General features: G+C 44.5%; 1 protein-coding gene across 1 annotated transcript; it reads right to left on the bottom strand.

The window, feature by feature from the left end:
• Nucleotides 1-4: 4 nt before the first annotated feature.
• T265_15136 (hypothetical protein) lies at nucleotides 5-17,614 on the bottom strand (the record flags this gene model as incomplete). The annotated part of the gene is made up of 13 exons (XM_009176741.1): nucleotides 5-722; nucleotides 2,341-2,769; nucleotides 5,526-5,643; nucleotides 8,763-8,907; nucleotides 12,802-13,089; nucleotides 13,661-13,747; nucleotides 14,653-14,826; nucleotides 14,868-14,966; nucleotides 16,863-16,955; nucleotides 17,013-17,075; nucleotides 17,122-17,265; nucleotides 17,305-17,421; nucleotides 17,458-17,614. 13 exons carry the CDS (start codon nucleotides 17,605-17,607, stop codon nucleotides 290-292), a joined length of 2,340 nt encoding a protein of 779 aa, XP_009175005.1.
• Between the last annotated feature and the right edge of the window lie 2,489 nt (nucleotides 17,615-20,103).

Below are 20,103 nucleotides of genomic sequence, written 5' to 3'. Positions count from 1 at the left end.
TAGCATTTTATCTAAACTAGTTAACCTTAAGTAACTCTGCTGTCACATGGATTTTGACGCAACTGGCAATGATGATGATGACGACAGACATGAATGTTTGAAACGTGATTTGTAAAGGCCAAGGAACGGGCACAAAGGACCGGTTTGTGGTGCTTCCTCCCTATAATTTTGAATAAGTCCAACAGCTCTTATCAAAGTGGCATAAATAAGATAAATCTATGCATCGAATCGCAAGGTAATTGTTGTGGAAAAATAGGGATACGAAGTAAAATCTAGTGATAGGAACACGTCATTCCGCGCGAAGGTTAGCCGTATCTAGAATGGTCCGGCACAAGCTCGTGTACATAAAAGAATCGCCCCGGAGACGTTTCGTTTTGATGCCCAACTGTTTGTCACCCGCAGCACACCGCATCCCACTGACCGGTTTCGTGTCATCCTGTGAAGTACCTTCCGCTGATTCGTTCTTCGAAGCCGATTCAGTAGATGGCTGCTTGACAGGTCTCTGGGCGACCAGAGTAAGTCGGGCCGGAGAGTTGAGGACAGGTGGAGCGGCAGGCGTCTGAGCCTGTACAGTCGGGCGTGGCTTCAAGGTCATTCGCCTCTTTACCGAGGTCAAGCTGGTTGAATCAACAGCGGCACGGGTAGAGACATAAACAAGCTCGATTTCAAACGAGAGCACAGTTTTCCCCCAATCATTGACGAATACACAGAGGAAGCCGGTCCTGTAAAAACATACAGGGAAAGATGGGTAAGTGCTAGTTCCCGATGAGGAACTGTAAAACTGCGAATACGTTTAGAAGTGTGGTGAAGAAAGCGACCTAATAATGTTAAAGATTCATGTAACTGTAATAAATAACGAGGCACACTAGGTTAGTCACAGGTAACATAACCCTTGTATAAAGTGTGGACGAAGTCCGATGCAAATTACATCACTTAAAAAACACAACCAATAGTAGTTGGCAAGAAGGAATGCTACAACGAAGGCACCATTTATACTAATGCTGAGTCATTTCGGAGAGAGCTTTCAACCAGGAGCAAGTCTTCCATGGACCCTTAGCCAGAAAATCTATAAGCACCAACCGAAACTGACCGGAGAGTACCTGCTTTCACGTATTCTATGGCGTCATTCCTTGATCTCCATTTTTCTGTTCCAACTTTTGCCTGTGGTTTTGAACGAGGTTTGATGAGGCAGCAGACAACTCGATACCCTAAGTACGTGCTACAACCATCGTAGTTGGTGCTACTTCGGAACCGAACCAAGAAAGTCATCCGATTTTGGACAATCGTTGGTTGATTCTTCATTACTCACGTGCCATTCCCACAACGGATGGATGAAGCTTCGCAGACAGCGACGACTGGAAGCGACCGGTCTAGTAATGTCTTCAAAGGGTGATGGAGGTTCCGAACGCTCGAACCTTCACGACGTGATGTAATTTTATCTATGATCCTCATTAAAAGGCTAAACATCAAACAGAGATCGGGTAACCTCGTGTAACTCCGCTTGGAAAAGTAAGGAGAAATGAAAACTCGCGGTAATTCCAGACTTGTCCGAATGTCCGAGCAATAAGAAACAGGCACTACATTGCTCATCAAACAGTTTCACAAGGCAGTTCTGTCGACAGCGTCGAACGCACTTTGTTTGTCAAGAAAGATAAGACTGGGCCTCGGTGTGTATAGTTCAGCTTCGGTAGCCGTCGCACAGTGAAGTGAGTGACGCGTCTCCCATTCGAGCAGAAACTAGTCCTTCATGGATGGTTGTCAGAACGTTTGAGTCGGTGAAAACTTACGGCTGCCACAATCTGGGAAGCAAAATTAATCAGACAAAAATCGCGGCAGTTGGTATATTGACCATTCTTGAACGGGTGAATGATGACTGTATCCCAAGTATTCCTTCAAAGATCCGTACGCTTCCAAACAGGACGGGAGGTTAGTTTACCAACGCCATCCTCCATTGCTCGATACTGTCGGTAACAGCTCCTCCGTGTATAGCTGCTTCTAGTGTCGAATGACCAATAGGACGCCTCAGCCGACACACAAGAAGCGCTTGACTTCGAGGCATTTATCAAGAACCAAGAGACCGACGGACCTAGAATATCATACCTCCACGGTGCTTTAAGACAGTGTTATAAGGATTTACGTGTCAATGACTGCACGATATGGCAGCACTGGGGGAGGGACCGAAGCTTCCACAAGCTGTTATCAAAGTATTTATGCAAAAGGCATTAGCAAAATAACAGACAAGATAAGAATAAGTGCATCCTATGGTGTTCAGTAGTGGGGTATGCAGCGACCAGCTGTAGATTCATCAACAAACCGGATCAACAGAAGGTATGGACCTACCCTTTCAGAGTAAAGCGGATGGATTGTTGACGTAATGCAGAGGCGATCTGATCGAAAACTTGTCCGGCAGACAAATCTCGCCTAACCAGGAACACATTGTTGAGGTGACGTGTTTTGCGTAGGCGATCAGCAAGTAACCGTCCATCTGGCAAAGCTGCGGGTTTTTTGGGCGTCAGTACGTCACGAAGTTTGTTAAACTGACGCCAACTTGATCCACTGGATACACTGGTACTCTGCTCCTCAGCTGAGCAACGGGATCGAGAGAGATCATTGTTTGTTAGGTTTGCGGGGGTTGAAACGGAATCCCGGGGATGACTAGAAGAAGCACTCGACGAGCTCGATAGGTTAGTCAAATATGCACCACTCAGAGAAGCTGGCATTGAGCTATCCGAATTTGGGTTCGGGCATTTCATACGCGGGATGAATGGACTAGGTTAATGAGGAAATACGAGAGGAACCATAAAGTTGGAGTCGCTTAAGGTGCATCTAGAGTACATACCAAAGTACAGCCAGAGTAGGTATGATGTCGATTGCAGTGGCATACGAGCACGTGTGAGTATTAATCTAACGGCGTTAGAACATTCCGTTATTGAGCGATCTTTCCACCACATAGAATTCTCAACGAGTTCGAACTATAAAAAGTGACGAGTGAGTACAAGGAGATGTCTATACGGTGTGCGAAAGGCTAAAAGAGCAGCCTTTTTCCTCTAAGGCTTCCAGCTAAGAACACAAGGTAGGTGTTCAATTAATTTTCGACCGATTTTGATTTGGTACACGCAAAAATCCAAAAACATGATATTGACTGCTGAAAAGATGTCAAAGGCTATCAAGGCCAAACAATCAATTCAATCGTTTGATACCCTGAGCTGCACTCAACAGGTGTGGTGCACACGGATTCAGCCAGTGATACTACAAGATCATGATCGGTTTGGTTATTAGAAAAGGCTGAATACCGTTTTGGCCGACCACTGTGGGTGAGACTCCAGGCAAGGGATCCTCCACGCAACAATACGAAACAGAGGTTCCTGATAATCATACATGACTAGGTAAGCATCTCGAAACACGGAAACGTACATCAATTCGAATCTGAGGGTTGAACGCGTTTAGTAAGTGCTCCGATGTTCCCTACGTTCGGAAAAACACCAACACAATGGCATTGAACTGAATTATATTTTAGACTAAGCCAATGATTGTAATCAGAGTGATCCAGGTAGCTACACTTTCTACAGGTAAAGTACGAGAAGAGGGGAATTTACGGTAACTAAGTTCACTGTGAGTGATGCTTTATTGATTAGATAACACTTCTGTAATAAATGAATGTCATTTGACTAAAGTAGAAGGAAAAAGCACAGTCGATTAATGTGTCAAAAAACTCAACGATCATCCATGAAGCACGCCGAAGAAACTAAGAAGAGTAATGGCTCGATCAGGACTCCCCAGTAAACAAGATCATTATTTTTCGAGAAATACACTCATTTGCATTCGAGATAGTATATTTTCATAAAGAAAACTACTCGCAAGGCTGCTGAAAACTCTTCGACAGCCCACGACCGGTTTCACCCTTCTTGGGTTGGGGCAGATAGGTGCAGTCCCCGAGTTTCCGTTCAAGTAGAACATAAGGTTGACAGAAACTCGGGGACTGCACCTAACTGATGAGCCCCAAGAAGGGCGAAACCGGTTGTGGGCTGTCGAAGAGTTTTCAGCAACCTTGTGAGTAGTTTCGTTTATGAAAAAAGCATTGTTTATATCAAGGATGTTTTGGTGTCAGGCTTTCTTTCACATAAACACACGTCAACTCAAGGGTATGCAGGACATGTCGAAAATGCCTACATTTAGTCAACTCAAGGTATGCAGGACATGTCGAAAATGCCTACATTTAGCTGAACCGAAGATGGGAACCAAGAATGTGATGGCAAGCATTTTGCCTTATTGAACGAGAATTATGCAAAAGCGCTATCTTTCGATGGTGAATACATCACCTTTCCCGAAAGGGCACCGATGTTTGCACTTGGTTTTGGAAGTTCTTAACAGCTTTTCGCACGTTTGAAGCACGCATTGTCACGTTTCACGAATCCTTTGTGTACCTTTTAGGCGTAATTCCGCACCGAAACCGATTTACAACTAGCAATTAGGTGATGCGACGGTCAAGAAGCCCATTACGGACGCGATCGGCCTGCTTGCTGGTCCAACATCAGGGCGAGATCTGATCGTCAGAAAGTTTGGACTAAACAGCCAATCACGTTCCAGCATCCACCCAATGCCGGTTGCCAATGGTGCATCGGAAATTCCAGAGTGCTGCCGCAGACACTTTATATAGATATACCGTACATGTTTTTGACCTCGCTTTTGACGTTAATACACGTTCTGCACCTTTGATGGTTATTTTGACAAGAACAATAGCTTGGTGGGTTCAGATCGAGAACTGGGCTGAGACATTGTCGTTATCACAGTACCAAATAGAAAATGATCGCAAAAAAATCGGGAAATGCAAGAGGAATGGGTAGTTTCAATGGTGATTCGAATACAGTGTTAACGAACTTATTTCGCTGCTGCGATTACCTACAGCAGTGAATAGGATAACCAGACGGCAGAACGACGACTAAACGGAACTTCATGAAGGGACCGAATATCACTAAAAACCTGAAACTGCAATTGAATGAAGACAAATCCAAACACACAGTCACCCTCCACTTAAAAACTATCCCCACATGAGAAAGGCCTTTAGGCCCCAAAAATTTCTGCTGAAGTAGATGGAAACCATCTCCAGACCAAGATGATGCCTGGCAGTGCCAAAATGACTAGAACTATTCCATCTAAAGATAGCGTGACATAGCGATGCGATCTGCCGAATCCTATCATTCCATTCGATGCTGATAAAAAATGCATGACGACAAAGACAAAAGAAACGTGACTTGAAGTAATCAATCAGAGCATACAAAAAACAGTTCGGTGTGCCCAACTTCCCGGTACAATGTGTTCGGTTTGAGACGAATGAAGTAAAGAGGAAAGCAGATAATCACGGATTGCCACTATTATCAAAACCCCGAAAAAAAATCATTCTGTTTCAAGCGAAACCATGTTTAACGACTAAACAAAAAGAGAAGTTCCTGAAGAGAGGACAAAAGCTACTCTGACAAAGTCGAGGGACGCCGGTGCTGACCGACACAAGTAACTGAGACACTTACACGTCTGAAAGGTGAGTTACATGAAGACTTTGGGTCAACTGGGCAAGTTGGGAATCGATTGAACGGCTAGGAGACAATGTGAGTTGATCTGGAGGATTCGTTCGTGCAGGTGTTTTAGCTGAAGGCATAAAAAAAACAGGAGTGAGGACACTTCAGAGAGGTCGTTCAAGCTGATAACGAATGGGTTTAACTTTCGAGAGTAGGCTTCGCTGACTAAACCGAAGATAAAGCTACTCGGGCAAGTAACTGACTGTTCTGGAGTTTATGGACTACATGTTTCCGCTGGGCTTGAACAAGATAAGCTAGATCACTAACCGTGCTCTAATCGAGAGATAGCGGAAAGCTTGTTTGCATGGCAGTCTATTCAAAGACTCTTCTATACGATACCTTTTCCTTCATGAATTGTTTTACTAGGCCTCATAGATACTGCCACTTCTCAATACCAGATGCGACTGGGCATTTTGGTCAATGACTTCGTTTGCATAGGTAACAAAGATCCACCGACATCCAGAGCGCATTCTTGGTGGCTCTCGTCAACATATGGCTGACATATAGCAAGATATAGACGGTTTACGTATGGTCACATAAGAGGAGGTTGGGAACGCCAATGAGCATTCTGGTGTGACGAGGTAATTCCTTCTGAATACCACTCCTTGAACAGGATCGGATTAGAGTTTTCGAACAATCAGGTTTTAGAAGCACAGTCAAGTAGCACCACTGATCCCTTATCACGAAATTGTATCAAGGACCACTGAACGGATAAACGCTACAGAGAAGTTACTGCATTTGGAACGAAGCATCCGACTTAAGTACCGAACCATAAACTTCATCTCGGCTACTTTCACGCACATCCCATCTCAGGTGGTGTCAGAATTTGTGTGCTCGTTTTACATTCTAACCAGTTAATTCGTTCAGCATTTGTAACCATCGTGATAGGGTGAGTCTTCAACGTGTGAAAGCTCAGATAACGGAGCTTGCCTATGCAACTCGTATTAACGAGGATTAAGCAAACAGGGTGTTAGTACTTTGTTCAGAATATAGCTGACGAATGGTATTCTGCAACTGAGTCATATATTCCGGTAAATACGTGTAGATATTACGCAGTTAGGTGGTGGATGACGGGCTAGATCTGTGTAAAAAAAGTGCCCACTCTGTGGTAACGTTTGTGTGGGTGGAACAAAAGTGTTCTGCTTGCTACGAAGACACTTTTAACCGGTTGAACTAATTTACAACATCGTATGTGGCTCTTGACACGCTGTTAAAATGGTTTGGACATAGTACATAAATATATTTCCTCTAAACATCCTTTGTTATTACGACTGCCCGTTTAATGTGACCGAATCGGTTTGGATTTTTCGAATTCGCCGTGAGCATTTCTTACTGGCGGGAATTCCGATAATCAGCTGTGTTCCAAACAATCAATTCAACTTATCAGCTATTACAGCGTACCGTAGACGCATTGGTTACAGCTGTTACAATGGGTGAGCGCGGGACATACAGCCAAGTCTTGGAGGCGATGGTACGTTCAGTTAGTTCGGGAATTGGGTAGCTACGTATTGAAGTCAATAGTTTTAATGAACGAGCACCACTGACTGCGCGATTGAGCCATTTCTTCCGGTATCACTAACCGTTGGTGACTTAAGTCCCGAGGACCCCATCCGAGGAGGTGGAAGTTACCGACCCAACTAAGTTTACTGGTTAGTATTTTCATACTTCGCTGACAGGTCATACATTGGCCACCTCTCGGTCGCTTCCACTCAGAACAGAGGTAGGCGAGAAGAGCTCTGCGAAGCAGTCAGTCTTCAGAATGCGGAGTACATGTCCTAACCAGCAAAACCTATGAAGCGTGAGCAATTCATCTGTCGCGGGAGAGTTCTTTCTTCCTAGGACCATCTAGCGTACCGTAGCATTCCTAATCCGATGTTCCCACCAGACCCGATCAATGCTTCGGAAACACCGATGGTTTTAGTATGACCTCTGAACGTAGAGACCACGGCTCTAATCCATGAAGCAGTATGAATCGCACGGCCGCAGTGTAAACTCTTCCCTTGACAGACAAACTGACGTCACATCGGCATCATAGGTGCCGGAGGTTGGTAAAAGTCACCCTGGTCTTCCCGATTCAAGAAGTAATCTCATATCCGGTTAGTCCACTGGAACTTACACAACTGCCCAGAATGTCAAACAACTCATGCACCATTTGACTCCTGATAATATTTCGAATATATTTGGATTTACCCCAGCTGGCAACATACTGAGCACATCCTTCAGGTGAAACTCAGTCTAACGTGGCCCATACATTATCACATGGTGAATTTCACCTTGATGTGGCTACGCCATTTTTAAGTTTTGTGCTTTGAAGCTCAGCAGGCGGCTATGTCCATTATAACAAGTTACTGCATTGCGTCTTCACCACAGTTCTTTTTATTCACATTTTTACAAAAGAAAGAATAACACGGCCGTGAAGCAATGAGACATCAAAGTTCAACAGCAATGTGATTGTCAAGAGTAATGGAGATAGTGATTCTGTTCAATGTCAAACACACCTTCGTGCTAAGGTGGATTCAGCAAAGCATTTTCTCAAGGTGTAACTGATGCTACACAGTACAATAGCCACAAGATAGAGAAACGGAAATAAAACACAATTTGCATCCTTAGCGCTCTATTTCGCTCAATTTTCCCTCAATTACCTGAACATATCATCCAAACGGAGGGCATCAAACAAACGTGCAATCATGGAGTTCCGCCAAACGTGATTCGGATTAGTCACACCTAGTCCAATTGTAGTAGCAATCGATGTAGTAAACTCACGCTGTACATCGAGTATGAATTTCGATAACGGACTACCGATTCGGGAGAACAGGTCATTGATAAGGCTTTCCCTTCACAAGGATAAAACAACTTGGAACTTCGGTAACTTTAGTTGCATTTCTGATACAACTTGTTTCGAAAAACTTTTCTATGTGAATCCATCCATGATCACTACTCGTAGAGACATTTCTTGGTAGTCCACTGACAGCTTTGTTCAGCTATTTGGCTGATCTTCACAAGAATGCGAAATTTCAAGAATACGGAGTTGAGGAGAAACCGATGATCGCAGTTTAATTAGCCAGAGAAAACAAAATATATGGAGAGAAAGGGCTAAGTAAAAAGAATTGCTCGGCGGTTGCGAACACTCAAGAGTTCCGGATATCATCCGAATTCTGGGGGAATTTAAATGACAATATTTCAACGTACCGACAGCTGGGGTTTGCCATTCAACGTGGCTCAAGTTGTTTGATGGAGTGTCTGGTGGTGGAACATTCTCATCCCCTTCAGCAGACGGAGCCGGTGACTCGGGACGCTGCGAATGTGCACGGTCCAATTCTTTTGCGTCAGTGTACTATAGGAAAATGATCGATCAGAGAAATGTGGTGATAATCAGTCTAAAATAACGTTTTTCATTTTTGGCACACTAGGTTAAACAAAAAAGAAGCCACAGTAGCAGACCCAATGTAAGGATAAAAATTGGGGGGAAAGCATGAATTAACAACGAGGCATTCAAAAAATAAGAAGGAAACGAATAATCACACTTATACTATGGAGGCGGTTAGGATTGGGCAGGTAGGTGTTGACCCAAGTGCTGAGTAACTGGCCACTGTAAAAGATTGAGAAAACGGTGGGTAAACCATGTGGTTCTGGAGGATTTTCACCTGATGGGGGTGAGTGAAAGTGAGGGGGACATGTTGCACGTGCAAGTATCTTGGAATGTGGAACAATATGCGTGTTCAGGAAAACCCTGACCATGGTAGCAGCGACAAAGAAAGCAGGGATAAACCCCGGTGTCAGGAAAGCGGATGAAACAAGAGGCAGTAGAAAAACGCACAACTCTCTGCTGAAGCTGGTCCAGAAGGGTAAATGAAATGGGAGGAACTAACCCCAGAACGTGGAAAAAACGTGGATTAGGAGCAACTGGGAGGGGGATGTTCCAGAAGTGGAAAGGAGACAGGATTTTGTGAAGGCCAGATTGTCTACTTGTTTGACACAAAACAAACAAAGGAATGACGTTAAACCACGAAGAGAACAAGTCGACGGTTGTGGAATAGGGTTAGAGTCAATTGGAAGTTAATTTGGAAGTAGAGCGGCGAAGTGAAAGGGAGGCTGTAAGTTGGATGCAACTGTATTTGATGAAACCGAAATGTGTTGACAGGTTCGGTATTCGTTATGCTGACGGTTTAAATAAGGTCATCAATGGAATCAGATGAGGTAGATTGCTGAGAATAGCGGGAAGTTGGTTAGCGGAGGGTAGCACAGCCCGTGAACCCAACTAAAGATAAACGAAAGCAAATAGTTTTTAGAAAAAGGCTTGGTGACAATCGGTAGATTTATTTCTGGGCAACGTTACGCTTTTGACACAAAAGCTTCGTCAGGCGAAGTGACTAGGTTCCGAGGTTGGTCGAGATTTAAGGCGGAAGGAGAACCAATCAGCTAAGTCAAGCTAAATCTCTGTTGGGTGTCGATCGAGGGATTTTAATGTGTTAGAGTGGTTGAACAAGTGTTGGGTCGGTGGGGAAACCTACGTGTTTGGGTCCAGCCTAGGGCCTAGTTCTTCTGGTTCGGTTCATTCGATGGTTCCTCTTGAACTTCGTTTGAACCTTTCTCTAAGGAAAGCAAATAGATTATTTATGTGTGAGGGAAAGAGAAACAGAACAGAACCCTGTGGAGTGGATCTGAGAAGCGGCAGCGTTCACGCGAAATTGTAGACAAGGATTCGTTAGGGAGTTTCCAATCAGTTTGATTAAGAGGATGCAGACCATGAGTGGATAATCTGGCGAGAAAACCTGCATACCATACTTTCCTACCTTTTTTCGAAATACTCAAGAAAAAAGCTGAATTTCATCAAAGGAGTTTAGGACAAAGCAGCAAACGTGAGGAGGCCAATTAACTGGTGGAACAGTGGTGACTGAATCTATATTGGTGGTCGCTCAAGAGGGCTTGTAATTAGGAGCACGCAGAAACTGGCTCGAGCACTTTGGATAAAACTAGAGTAGTCGGAATGGGGCGATATTCCCTCTAGTCGGAGGAGGCAGGAAGTACGCATGAAATATTCTAGGGCATGGAAGTGATGGATGGGGATAAGCGATACAGGCAAACAACGATGGGAGAAAGGAGACAGATAACTGGTAATTGATGGGTAAACTGGAACAGATGTTGAAGGACCATTGTTGAGTTAGAAGAAAGAAGTTGAGGGAAGATTTCAATTTTTCACGTGGCAGAGAAACGTTTCTCTGATAACTAGAAATCGAGGAAAATTAGCTAAACAGAAATTACGTCCCGGCGCATCAAACTGATGACTAACAATCATATACTTTGCGCCGTCGACGGTAGCAGACCAAGAGTTGAACAGCTGGAAAGTATATGTGGAAATGAGGGCCTTTAAATAATGGATGGTTTTCGTGTATCACGCAGAAACAGGCAGAAACGTGGTTAAAACATTCCGAAGAGGAAAGTCTATGCTGCCTGGAGAAGCAAGAAACTGAAGAACAATGTCGTTAAGATCATTAGTGATATTGCCAGCAAAACCTGAGGCAGCATTCGAAATGACGCTTCCGCAGTTAGAATTAATTACAGGAAAAGGCTAATATGTGTTAATGTTGTTGGGAAACACTATTATTCGCTAACTTCCGAAAGATTACCTTCGAGCCACCCATGCTGGAAACTTTGTGTCCAAGTTCTAAGAAGGTCAGAAAGGGAAACAGAAAACGGGGTAGTTATAAGCACAAGCCCTAAATTTGAAACAGTAGCAGTGTCGGGGGCAATAATCTGGAAGCTGGATATGGAGGAGATAACAGTTACCAGAAACTAGGGCCTCTGCGAGAAATAGGGGAGATGAGGCAGAGAAAGTTAAGGGATGAAATGAAATGAGTTGCTACTACTGTAAAAAGCTGCTACTGCTCTGAATGTCTGATGTTTTGTCACGTACACTTGCACGAGGAACCCGGCAACCTAACCTTGGAGTGGAGAACTGAATACGGCGAATGTGATTTGGTTGCAACAATCATTCTAACAGGGATCACTGAAACATCCAGACTGTTTCGTAAAGAAAACGTGCATCCTTCAAGTCAAGCGGGTGTCATAGCTACTCTCAAAGATTTAAAAGAGCATATTAGGATATCAAGACAAAACTAAACAGCCCCGTTGGCAAAGCGAGTCCGCAAAGCTAATTCACATTGGATCGCAGCGGCTGCACAGCATAGTAAGGTGTTACTTGGAAGTGAAATGTGACAAGACTGAAGAAACCATGCTCGTCCAATAGTGCAGTTTAAAAACAGTCAGAGAAGATAGCTGCTAACCTACTGATATCCAGAGCAGTGACTGCTAACTGCGCACTGCCAGACAGAAGTGCTAACATCAACTCCTCTCCGACCGGACACGTAGGACGGCTGCTTAATCCAACAAGATCCGCTAAAAATCACACCTCGAAGTGTGATCAGTTCGGCAGGTCCATTTAGGTTCCACTTCACAGGGTGCTGTGACTTGCTGACGGTGGTGCAAATTCCAAATTGGCCCTCGGCTTGTTGTTTCGCCCACTGTGGTGTATCAAAAGGCACGGTAGCTTGAGACAGCCCCTTATGGAGATAAAGGAATATTACTACACTGTTTCACAAGGACGAGAAGCGCCGGGCTATGACGCTCGATCAAGATTAGCTGGCATTCTGACCAGTCAGGGTATGCCTTCGTTAAGTTCGCAGCCAAGGCACGACACATTCGTCCAAAGGACATGGTGTTCGGTTATTAAGAGCGGCTGACCTCCGAACACAGGGGATTTCTGACAAGGTAAAATCGATGGGGGAGTTACCACACATCCGTGGATGGAGTGCTGTTCTATCAGCACTAAATGGTCACTGTGGAAAGACTCTTTAACTACGGAGTTGTTCCCCTAGGGCCATAAGAGTTGTGACCGAGATGCTTGTAGTGGTGTTATTTATTTATTTATTCATTCATTATTAATTATTTAAGGTTCACTCAGAAGTGTTCCACAAACTCACCTGCCCAATGCCTGCTTACCTACCAAAGCGAGCTTTCCAGACGTTCATGCCAGAGAACTAATCCTATTCAGTATTCTATCAGGAGGAAGAGCTTTGCTAGCGGGTGCTGACACAGCAGCCTGAATGAGCGGGTTCAAAATGCCGAATACCAAGTGGATTTCAAGGGAGAAGTAATTTGGCTCCGCAACCCGGAAAATTGACACCAAAACATTCTCGTCCCCTAGCCAGTTAGTTCAAAGAAAACATACTCCATTCATGGTGAAATTCTGTCCGTTTGACAAGGCGTGCGTTCCAAGTGGTTGGCGTGTCCAAGACGCAGTAACACCAGGGTCTGAAGAGTGTGACTGGTTGCACAGTGCAACGCGGGGGAACAATGGACCTGGGACGGTTTTGGAACTTGTTGGTCGAGAGCTACGGGTGTGAGAAACCGCATCTTCTTCGTTCGGGCGACGTGCTGTGAGATGGATGAAAACATCGTCTTCTTCTAAAGATGCTTCCATAATCATATAGGTTGCCATGAGATAATCGTACGCTCGCTGGGAAAGAAAGAAAAGAGTGCTATGGATCAAACCTCATTATACGGGGCGAGAACAAATAATCATGTAGTGAAACCCCGACCAGCTGCAAGACGGTATCCGTCTTGAAAAACTGATGAAACATGGGCAGCTGAATAAGACAAGGACATGTATGGCCTTGTTACTTATAAAAGTAACTGCGTGCCACAAAGCGGCATGAAGGGACTAAGTGGTGCCTGAAGAAGGCACATCCGTTACATTGTGAGCTATACCTGACAGTTACAAAACGGCCTGATGTCATGCTGTCGATGATGATGATGATAATGATGACTCAAGCAACACATCACCTGAATATTAGATAGCTACAACTCGTCTGCACGAACAGCCCGTTTACTCATCAGCTGCAAAGGGTATGCACCTGCGTTCTGGCGTCAGGCGTAATTAGGAACTGCTGGCTGCCAAATAAACATACGTTCTTGGTGAATCTGTAAGGTGCGAGAAATACTGATCGATTAATACCAGAAGTTCTTCGAGTAACAAGAGGGCAAGTTCGATGCTATCTAGTGGTGAATTCCTTCGGCGAAAAACTTACCCGCTGCAATAATCTAGCCATTTCGACTTTGGGAATTCGGGTGTACTCGCTGATTTCAGCCACGATGCGCATGTTAAGCGGGTTCATCTGTAACACAGAGTGATGGAAAATTGAGTAACAGTCATCCATTTACAATTCACCAAATCTAAAGAATAGAGCTGCTCGGTGGTCGCCAAGACCTTATTCGCGTTAAACCTCCAAAATAAGGGGCGATTCATTCACAGTGAATTCGTTTTCGGTAAATACTATTCACTCAGCAAGATTCTGAATCCATCTACCGTCGAACTGAGATGAAGATACGTAAAATATCCGCAAACCGACAATTACGTGCTTTTGGTAATAAAACAGGACTGATCTAAGGCGCATTTGCAATAATAAGGTACAAACACGGGTCATTTCGGGAGAAAAAATACCCGTTGTGTGAACCCATAAATGGGACAGAAACATGATGGGCCAGAATGGTGGAAATGGTCCGCACGAAAAAGTTGTACAACATGCACACCAATTGACCAACCACGTTTTGAACTCGATGTTGCTCAGTGGTTAAGGCGCGAACTCGCTGACCGGAAGCTGGGTGGTTCGAACTCTGTCCACCTCTTGCATCTCAATTGCATCCTGACAGTATCTTGTAATTTCTACGGGTAGCGTGACAACTAGGCGACGAATGGTCGTTGCCGCCGAACGATTATTTATTTCGTCATCAACTATTTCGACCATAATGTATGAAACCGATACGAAGAATCTGCAGGTACTATACGAAAGCAGAGAAGTTGGTCATTCAGATAAATGAACAGTCACAGTAGCAGCCTTAATTAACTGGCACAAAGGCACCAAAAAGTGGATCGTGGGAGAAGCAAGACTACAGAACAACAGTACAGTTTCGTTTTTAAATATGTAGACTCGTCAATTAGTGAAATTCTATTAAAATTCAGCAAAGTGGGATGAAAAGTGTTCCGCCTAGTTTGAAAGAGCCGAAAATGCCAAGTACTCACCACTGTTCTCTCGTTGTCCAGTTCCACGGGATGACCCATGAATCCCTCAACAATCCAGGGATGTCGGCAAAGTTCTTCCATTTTTATGCGCTTTTTTGGATTAACACACATCAGCTGAGACAACAAATTCCGGCTTGATTTGCTAAGATTGCCGGGGGTGGTGTAGACTCCCTTCTACAGCAAAAATCGATGAAATCGATGGAAGAGCAACAAACCCCAATCTTTTGAGAGAGCTCCTCAGGTTTTGTAGGGTCGAAAGGGAGACAGCCGCAAAGAAGTGCATAAAGGATGACACCGAGTGACCAAAGATCCGCCTGTGAAAGTAACAATGGGATGGTAGCAAAGGGTCCAAGGATCATTCAGAAACTACGCTGATGGATTGCGTGGAAGGTGTTATGAAAAATAAAAGGGGGTAAAATTGACTTCTTGCTGTTACAGCCTTCTCCAGAAACGGACCAGTAGAACAAATCGCCCCCAAAAACGAAAGCCCTAACTCTCGGTGAGGTTATATGTAAACAGATGACACAGAATATATAAAATCATCTCAGACAACCAGAAGCCTTTCTTCTGTTCGTCCTTCCTTCTCTCATGATGCTACATCAGATGAAGGGAATGTGGGTAATTCCGCAGGCGGTTTAGCGAAAACTGCGTTTAGTAATTCTTCATGAGACCTATCGAAGAAGTTCAACGTAACAAACAAATAAAGAAACGGGTGCCAGCCCAAGGAGTCATACACCATTTGCCGTAAGCTAATAGTGCCTTCCTGTATCTGTTCTGTAGGGCAACAATACACCTGATGAAAAATTCACCCACGTATAGATATCTTCTTTCCAGATGAGACCCAAGACTGAAGAAATCAAATTTCCCATCTTACTGAACAACCTAGGTGTTGGAGCGGTAACGGCAAACCATTACCGGGTAGGTTCCGTAGTAGAGTGTGTCCTCCAACTAAGAAAACAAAGGGATACAACTATTCCGTCGGGAAGTTAAATTAAACATCCTGACCACCGTTTCTAACGTCCCTGCTCGGCTCTCAATAGTAATACACAAAATAGGGTATTTGGAAAAGTGCAGGTGTCTTATGTTAAACCCTAACCAGACTCAATTATCCAATCCGCCCGCTCCAAGATTGAGTTACAGAATCAAGCTTCCTGCTTTTTTCATGGGTTCAGTTGTGAAGGGGCTTTTTGAAGCAATACAACCACTCTTGGGTATGCGTTCAAGTGATGGGGCACAATCAGCCTCGGCGGTCACACAATCATCAGCGATAACCTTCCGTGTTGTCGCAGAATTAAGCATTCCAAACTATCAACAGTGTTCATTAGTTTTGTGAGCTATAGGAACATCGTCAAAGCTTTGTATTTAGCGAATATTGGTCTTCGTTTGGCTAGTGAGATACAGCATACCAGAAAGAGATTACCGGTTCCTTCCTGATGAGCTGACTGGTATGGAGCGGAGTGCCAACCCTGGCGCCGGTGACTTTGATGGTAATGGGGTTAACGGCGAGAAACACTTCCCTATGTTCATGGGTTTAAGGGCCCCGGGTGCAAAAAGTGTTTTTAAGTTCGAGGTGTCCCTTTTGACGTTCCCTTCGAAGCTGTGAATAGCATGAACGCAGTGGCTGTAGGAAACAACCAACCAAACAAACAACCAAGTGTTCGTGGGTCCCTGCTGCTGTTGGGTGGACGAAAACAGTTAATTACAAAAAACAGAGTACACGCGTTAGCTACAAAAATGTGTCAAGTTCATGGCCTTATTTGGCTAGATAGGAACATTATCAAGAATTTTACTGCCTATACTTTCTGTACACCTAACGGCGAAATTCGCACTAACTGATAAATAATGTATCAAACTTGAATTCGAATTCCAGCTCACGTTGTTAGGATAAACCCACAACGAAAGTAATGAGATGGAAATTCATGAAGCGAACTGACTGTATCATCACTTACTCTATCTTCTCCAGTACTGGTATCCTGATTTGCAAGCAACAGCAACAGCAACAACAAACGCGTAGTAGGATATCAAGCAGTTTACAAGTTGCTCGCTTAAATCAGAATACAATGCTTTCTTCCGCCAAAGGCCCCATTTTATGATGGGATTCCCTAAATTACGGCTGACACTTCCGCTTGTGAACAGCTTTTCTGCGGTTGTTTGCGACGTGGGTCAAAAACTTTTAGATCATTATTACTGAAAGTATATAGAAAACTCACAGCATTCCCACAGTAATCTCGGTTTGCTAGTACTTCCGGAGCGGCGTAGGCAAACGATCCACAAAATGTGTTTAGCATCGTGTTGAGAGTGTTCTTCAATGAAGTGAAAGATCGGGCAGATTACAAGTTAAAAGAAGAACTAATACTCACCTTTGCACACAGACCAAAGTCTATGATGCGAATATTCTGGTCATTATCGAGTAAAATATTCTCCTGTGGAGTACCAAAATAGAAAAATGTGGACAAAAACTGAGCCTACCGGCTTCAAATCACGATGGGCGAATCCTTTGCTATGCATATATCCAATAGCCGAGACAATCTGACGAAAAATAACACGTGCCTCCACTTCCGACAAATGACCCTTCTGGATGATGTAGTCAAAGAGTTCACCACCGGGAAGGTACTAGAATGAATCGTGATTAGCTTCGTGACGTCATCTTACCTCAACTACAAGATAAAAGAAGTAGGTCGTTTCAACGACTTGATAGAGTTTATAGATATATTTGTGGTTGAGTTGCTTCAGAGCTTCGATCTCACTTCGGACGCGAAATGCGTCTGCCTAATTGTGTAACAAAAAACATACTTCAAAACATACCCCAAGTTTGCGTTTGTCAATTATCTTGATGGCCACTTTGCGACGTGTGATTGCATGAAGTGCCACGTAAAGAACACCGAAGGAACCTTCGGCTAGAGGCTCGCAGAAAAAATAAAGACCTTTAAGCACTTTTGGGGCAACAAGGGCCATTGGAAAGCTGGAAAACGAGTGGAGCATTAGACATTATGAAGGAGAAATTATTAACAGGTTGGAAAGAATGGAGACCGTAAAGTATATTGCACAGTTTTGACAGGTCCCTGACAGCACGTAGATATTAAAGGTACAATGATCCTTCTTTGCAAAGAATGCCCACGTGGTGAATCAAAGTTGCTCTCTTGTAAGGCTAGCTATTTTATAAAAGATGTGGTTTTCCTTACCGTAAACAAGTCCAAAACATAAACCTGTGTGTCAAGTGTTTATCTCACCCTTTGGCTACACTTGAATTTATGTGATTGTAGGTGAAGTAAATCAGTCGAATCGAAGTGACTGTGAAAGTTCGTACGCAGTAAATGTAACTGACTGCGGCGGCGATACGGCTCATCCGTACTGGTGGCATTTTTTTACAGATACAAAGCCACAATCTTTAAACTAGTGTGGTGACGTTCGAGGGTTGCGCCGATATGAATCCGAGGGAATGAGATCGGCAAGTGAACATGCTGTCACGAAGTGACTGGACCTTAAGCTGGTGTGATGGTTTGTATGTCTCCTTGACCTGCTGCGTTATACTGGGGTTGTCTAAGCGACACTTTCAGAGCCCCTCATCCCAGAATGGCCAGTGGTTAGAGGTCTCACCAATACAATCTCCTTACACTGCAAGTTGGGGGCTGGAACATCCATCGCGGCTTGCTCTCAAAAATTCGAATGCACTGGCATTTCGCATCAAATATCGCTGCTTACGGTCGGGCTTTTGAGCCAAAGGCTTTGGCCCAGGACACAAGTCGTTCTCCTGTCTCGGTCTGGGCATCTTGTAGGTGACCAAACCCACGTACAAACATGATACCCACAACTAACAACACTCTCATGCCACATCGGCTGGCGCGAGGTGCCATCAGCCTTACTGACTTACTGACCTCATATAGCAAGGCTGGTAATAACAGGCTACTGCTGCCGTCTACCTCTTCTTCTTTCACATACTTTTTCACCCACCTCCCGCCACCCCATTAACAACTCCTTGTAGAGACAATGGTTAAAATTGATTACCCAGTCTATCCTGCACCGCTTTTGTAAGCAACATCTGCACGTCATCCGGCGCCATCCTCAGTCAGCTCGAAATCAATCCACAAGTCTCGACGCCAGACCTATCTGGCCACTTTAAATCTTCGCACTCTGAGGCAAGTAGGACAACTCTCACACTGGACTCGCTTGACAGTGATGTGTGCTGTGTATAGGAAACAAGATTTCAAAAGGTGAGCACAGTGGCTGAGCTAAGCTCCCAATCACACTCTACTTGCTATGGGCTGCAAACACCCGGCGATCCAGAGATCGCTATGGCGGACTAAGCAGCGGTTCGCATTGTCCTAAAACACTAAGCAGAAGGATCCTTGATCGGCTCTATGTGGTTCGTCTTGAGGCGTCCGTTAAGAAGTCTCACACTGTCTGTTTGTACACACAGACTGTAACCAAGACACCATCAAAGATGGATTGAATGCTGTCTGTCTGTGTTAAAAGCGGGATCGCAGGCGGGGAGAACCGTGTGACCTGGCGCCTTCATCATCATTATCAGTGTTCAACACTGATGCTTCGATGCCGTACAACCATGACTTATTTGAAAACCCAACCGTGGAAAAAAAAGAAGAAAAATGGACTGGAAAGGGACTTAGTGTTATATATTTGCTCTTTTTTTAAACGTTTCATCATCTAGGAGCATTGGTACTTTCACAAACTTCCTAGAGTCAATCGGTTCTCATTCACCAGATAAACTGAAAACCTTGTTCAATTGCGTCTCCCCTCCCCTTTACCGATTCATCAAAGACTGCAAAGACTATGAATCAGCCATCGAAACCTTGCGAGAAATTTACGTACAGCCGAAAAATGAAGTTTTTGCACGGCATCTTTTGAACACTTGTAAACAGGACGGAGCTCAGAACCTTGATCAGTTTGTGCAGAAGCTTCGCAGTTTATTGCCAGACTGCCGCTTTACAGCCGTCAGTGCAGAACAGCATACCGATGAAGCGTTGCGAGATGCGTTTATTAGCGGACTTTATTCCAATACTATACGCCAGAGACTGCTGGAACATAAGTCGCTGGATTTTAAAACCGCGTACGACCATGCAAAGTCCCTCGAACTAGCGCAAAAACAGTCGTTGTCGTTTTTGCCGAACACTCAACTTCCCTGTGCCACCGTATCGAACGACCCGCCAAAGTCCCCACGTTCTCAAACGTCATCGCACGAGCAGGCGACTGCTGCCAGTGTGGGGTCTTCATGTTTCTTCTGTGGCTATGCTCGTCACCCGAGATATAAATGCCCCGCTAAAGATGCGACCTGCAAAAACTGTGGGAAGAAAGGGCATTTTCAAAAGGTATGCAGATCTACTGGTCCGCGGAACACCTCATCTGTTTCAAGTGCGCTATCTTGCGTCACTGCAGCGGCTCCTGAGTGTCTAAAAGAAGCAGTCACCGATGTGAAAGCCAATGGTGTCCCGCTTC

The sequence above is a fragment of the Opisthorchis viverrini genome (assembly GCF_000715545.1).
Source record: "Opisthorchis viverrini unplaced genomic scaffold opera_v5_366, whole genome shotgun sequence".
In the NCBI taxonomy this organism is placed as follows: domain Eukaryota; kingdom Metazoa; phylum Platyhelminthes; class Trematoda; order Opisthorchiida; family Opisthorchiidae; genus Opisthorchis; species Opisthorchis viverrini.
This window is presented reverse-complemented; position numbering and strand designations above follow the sequence as displayed.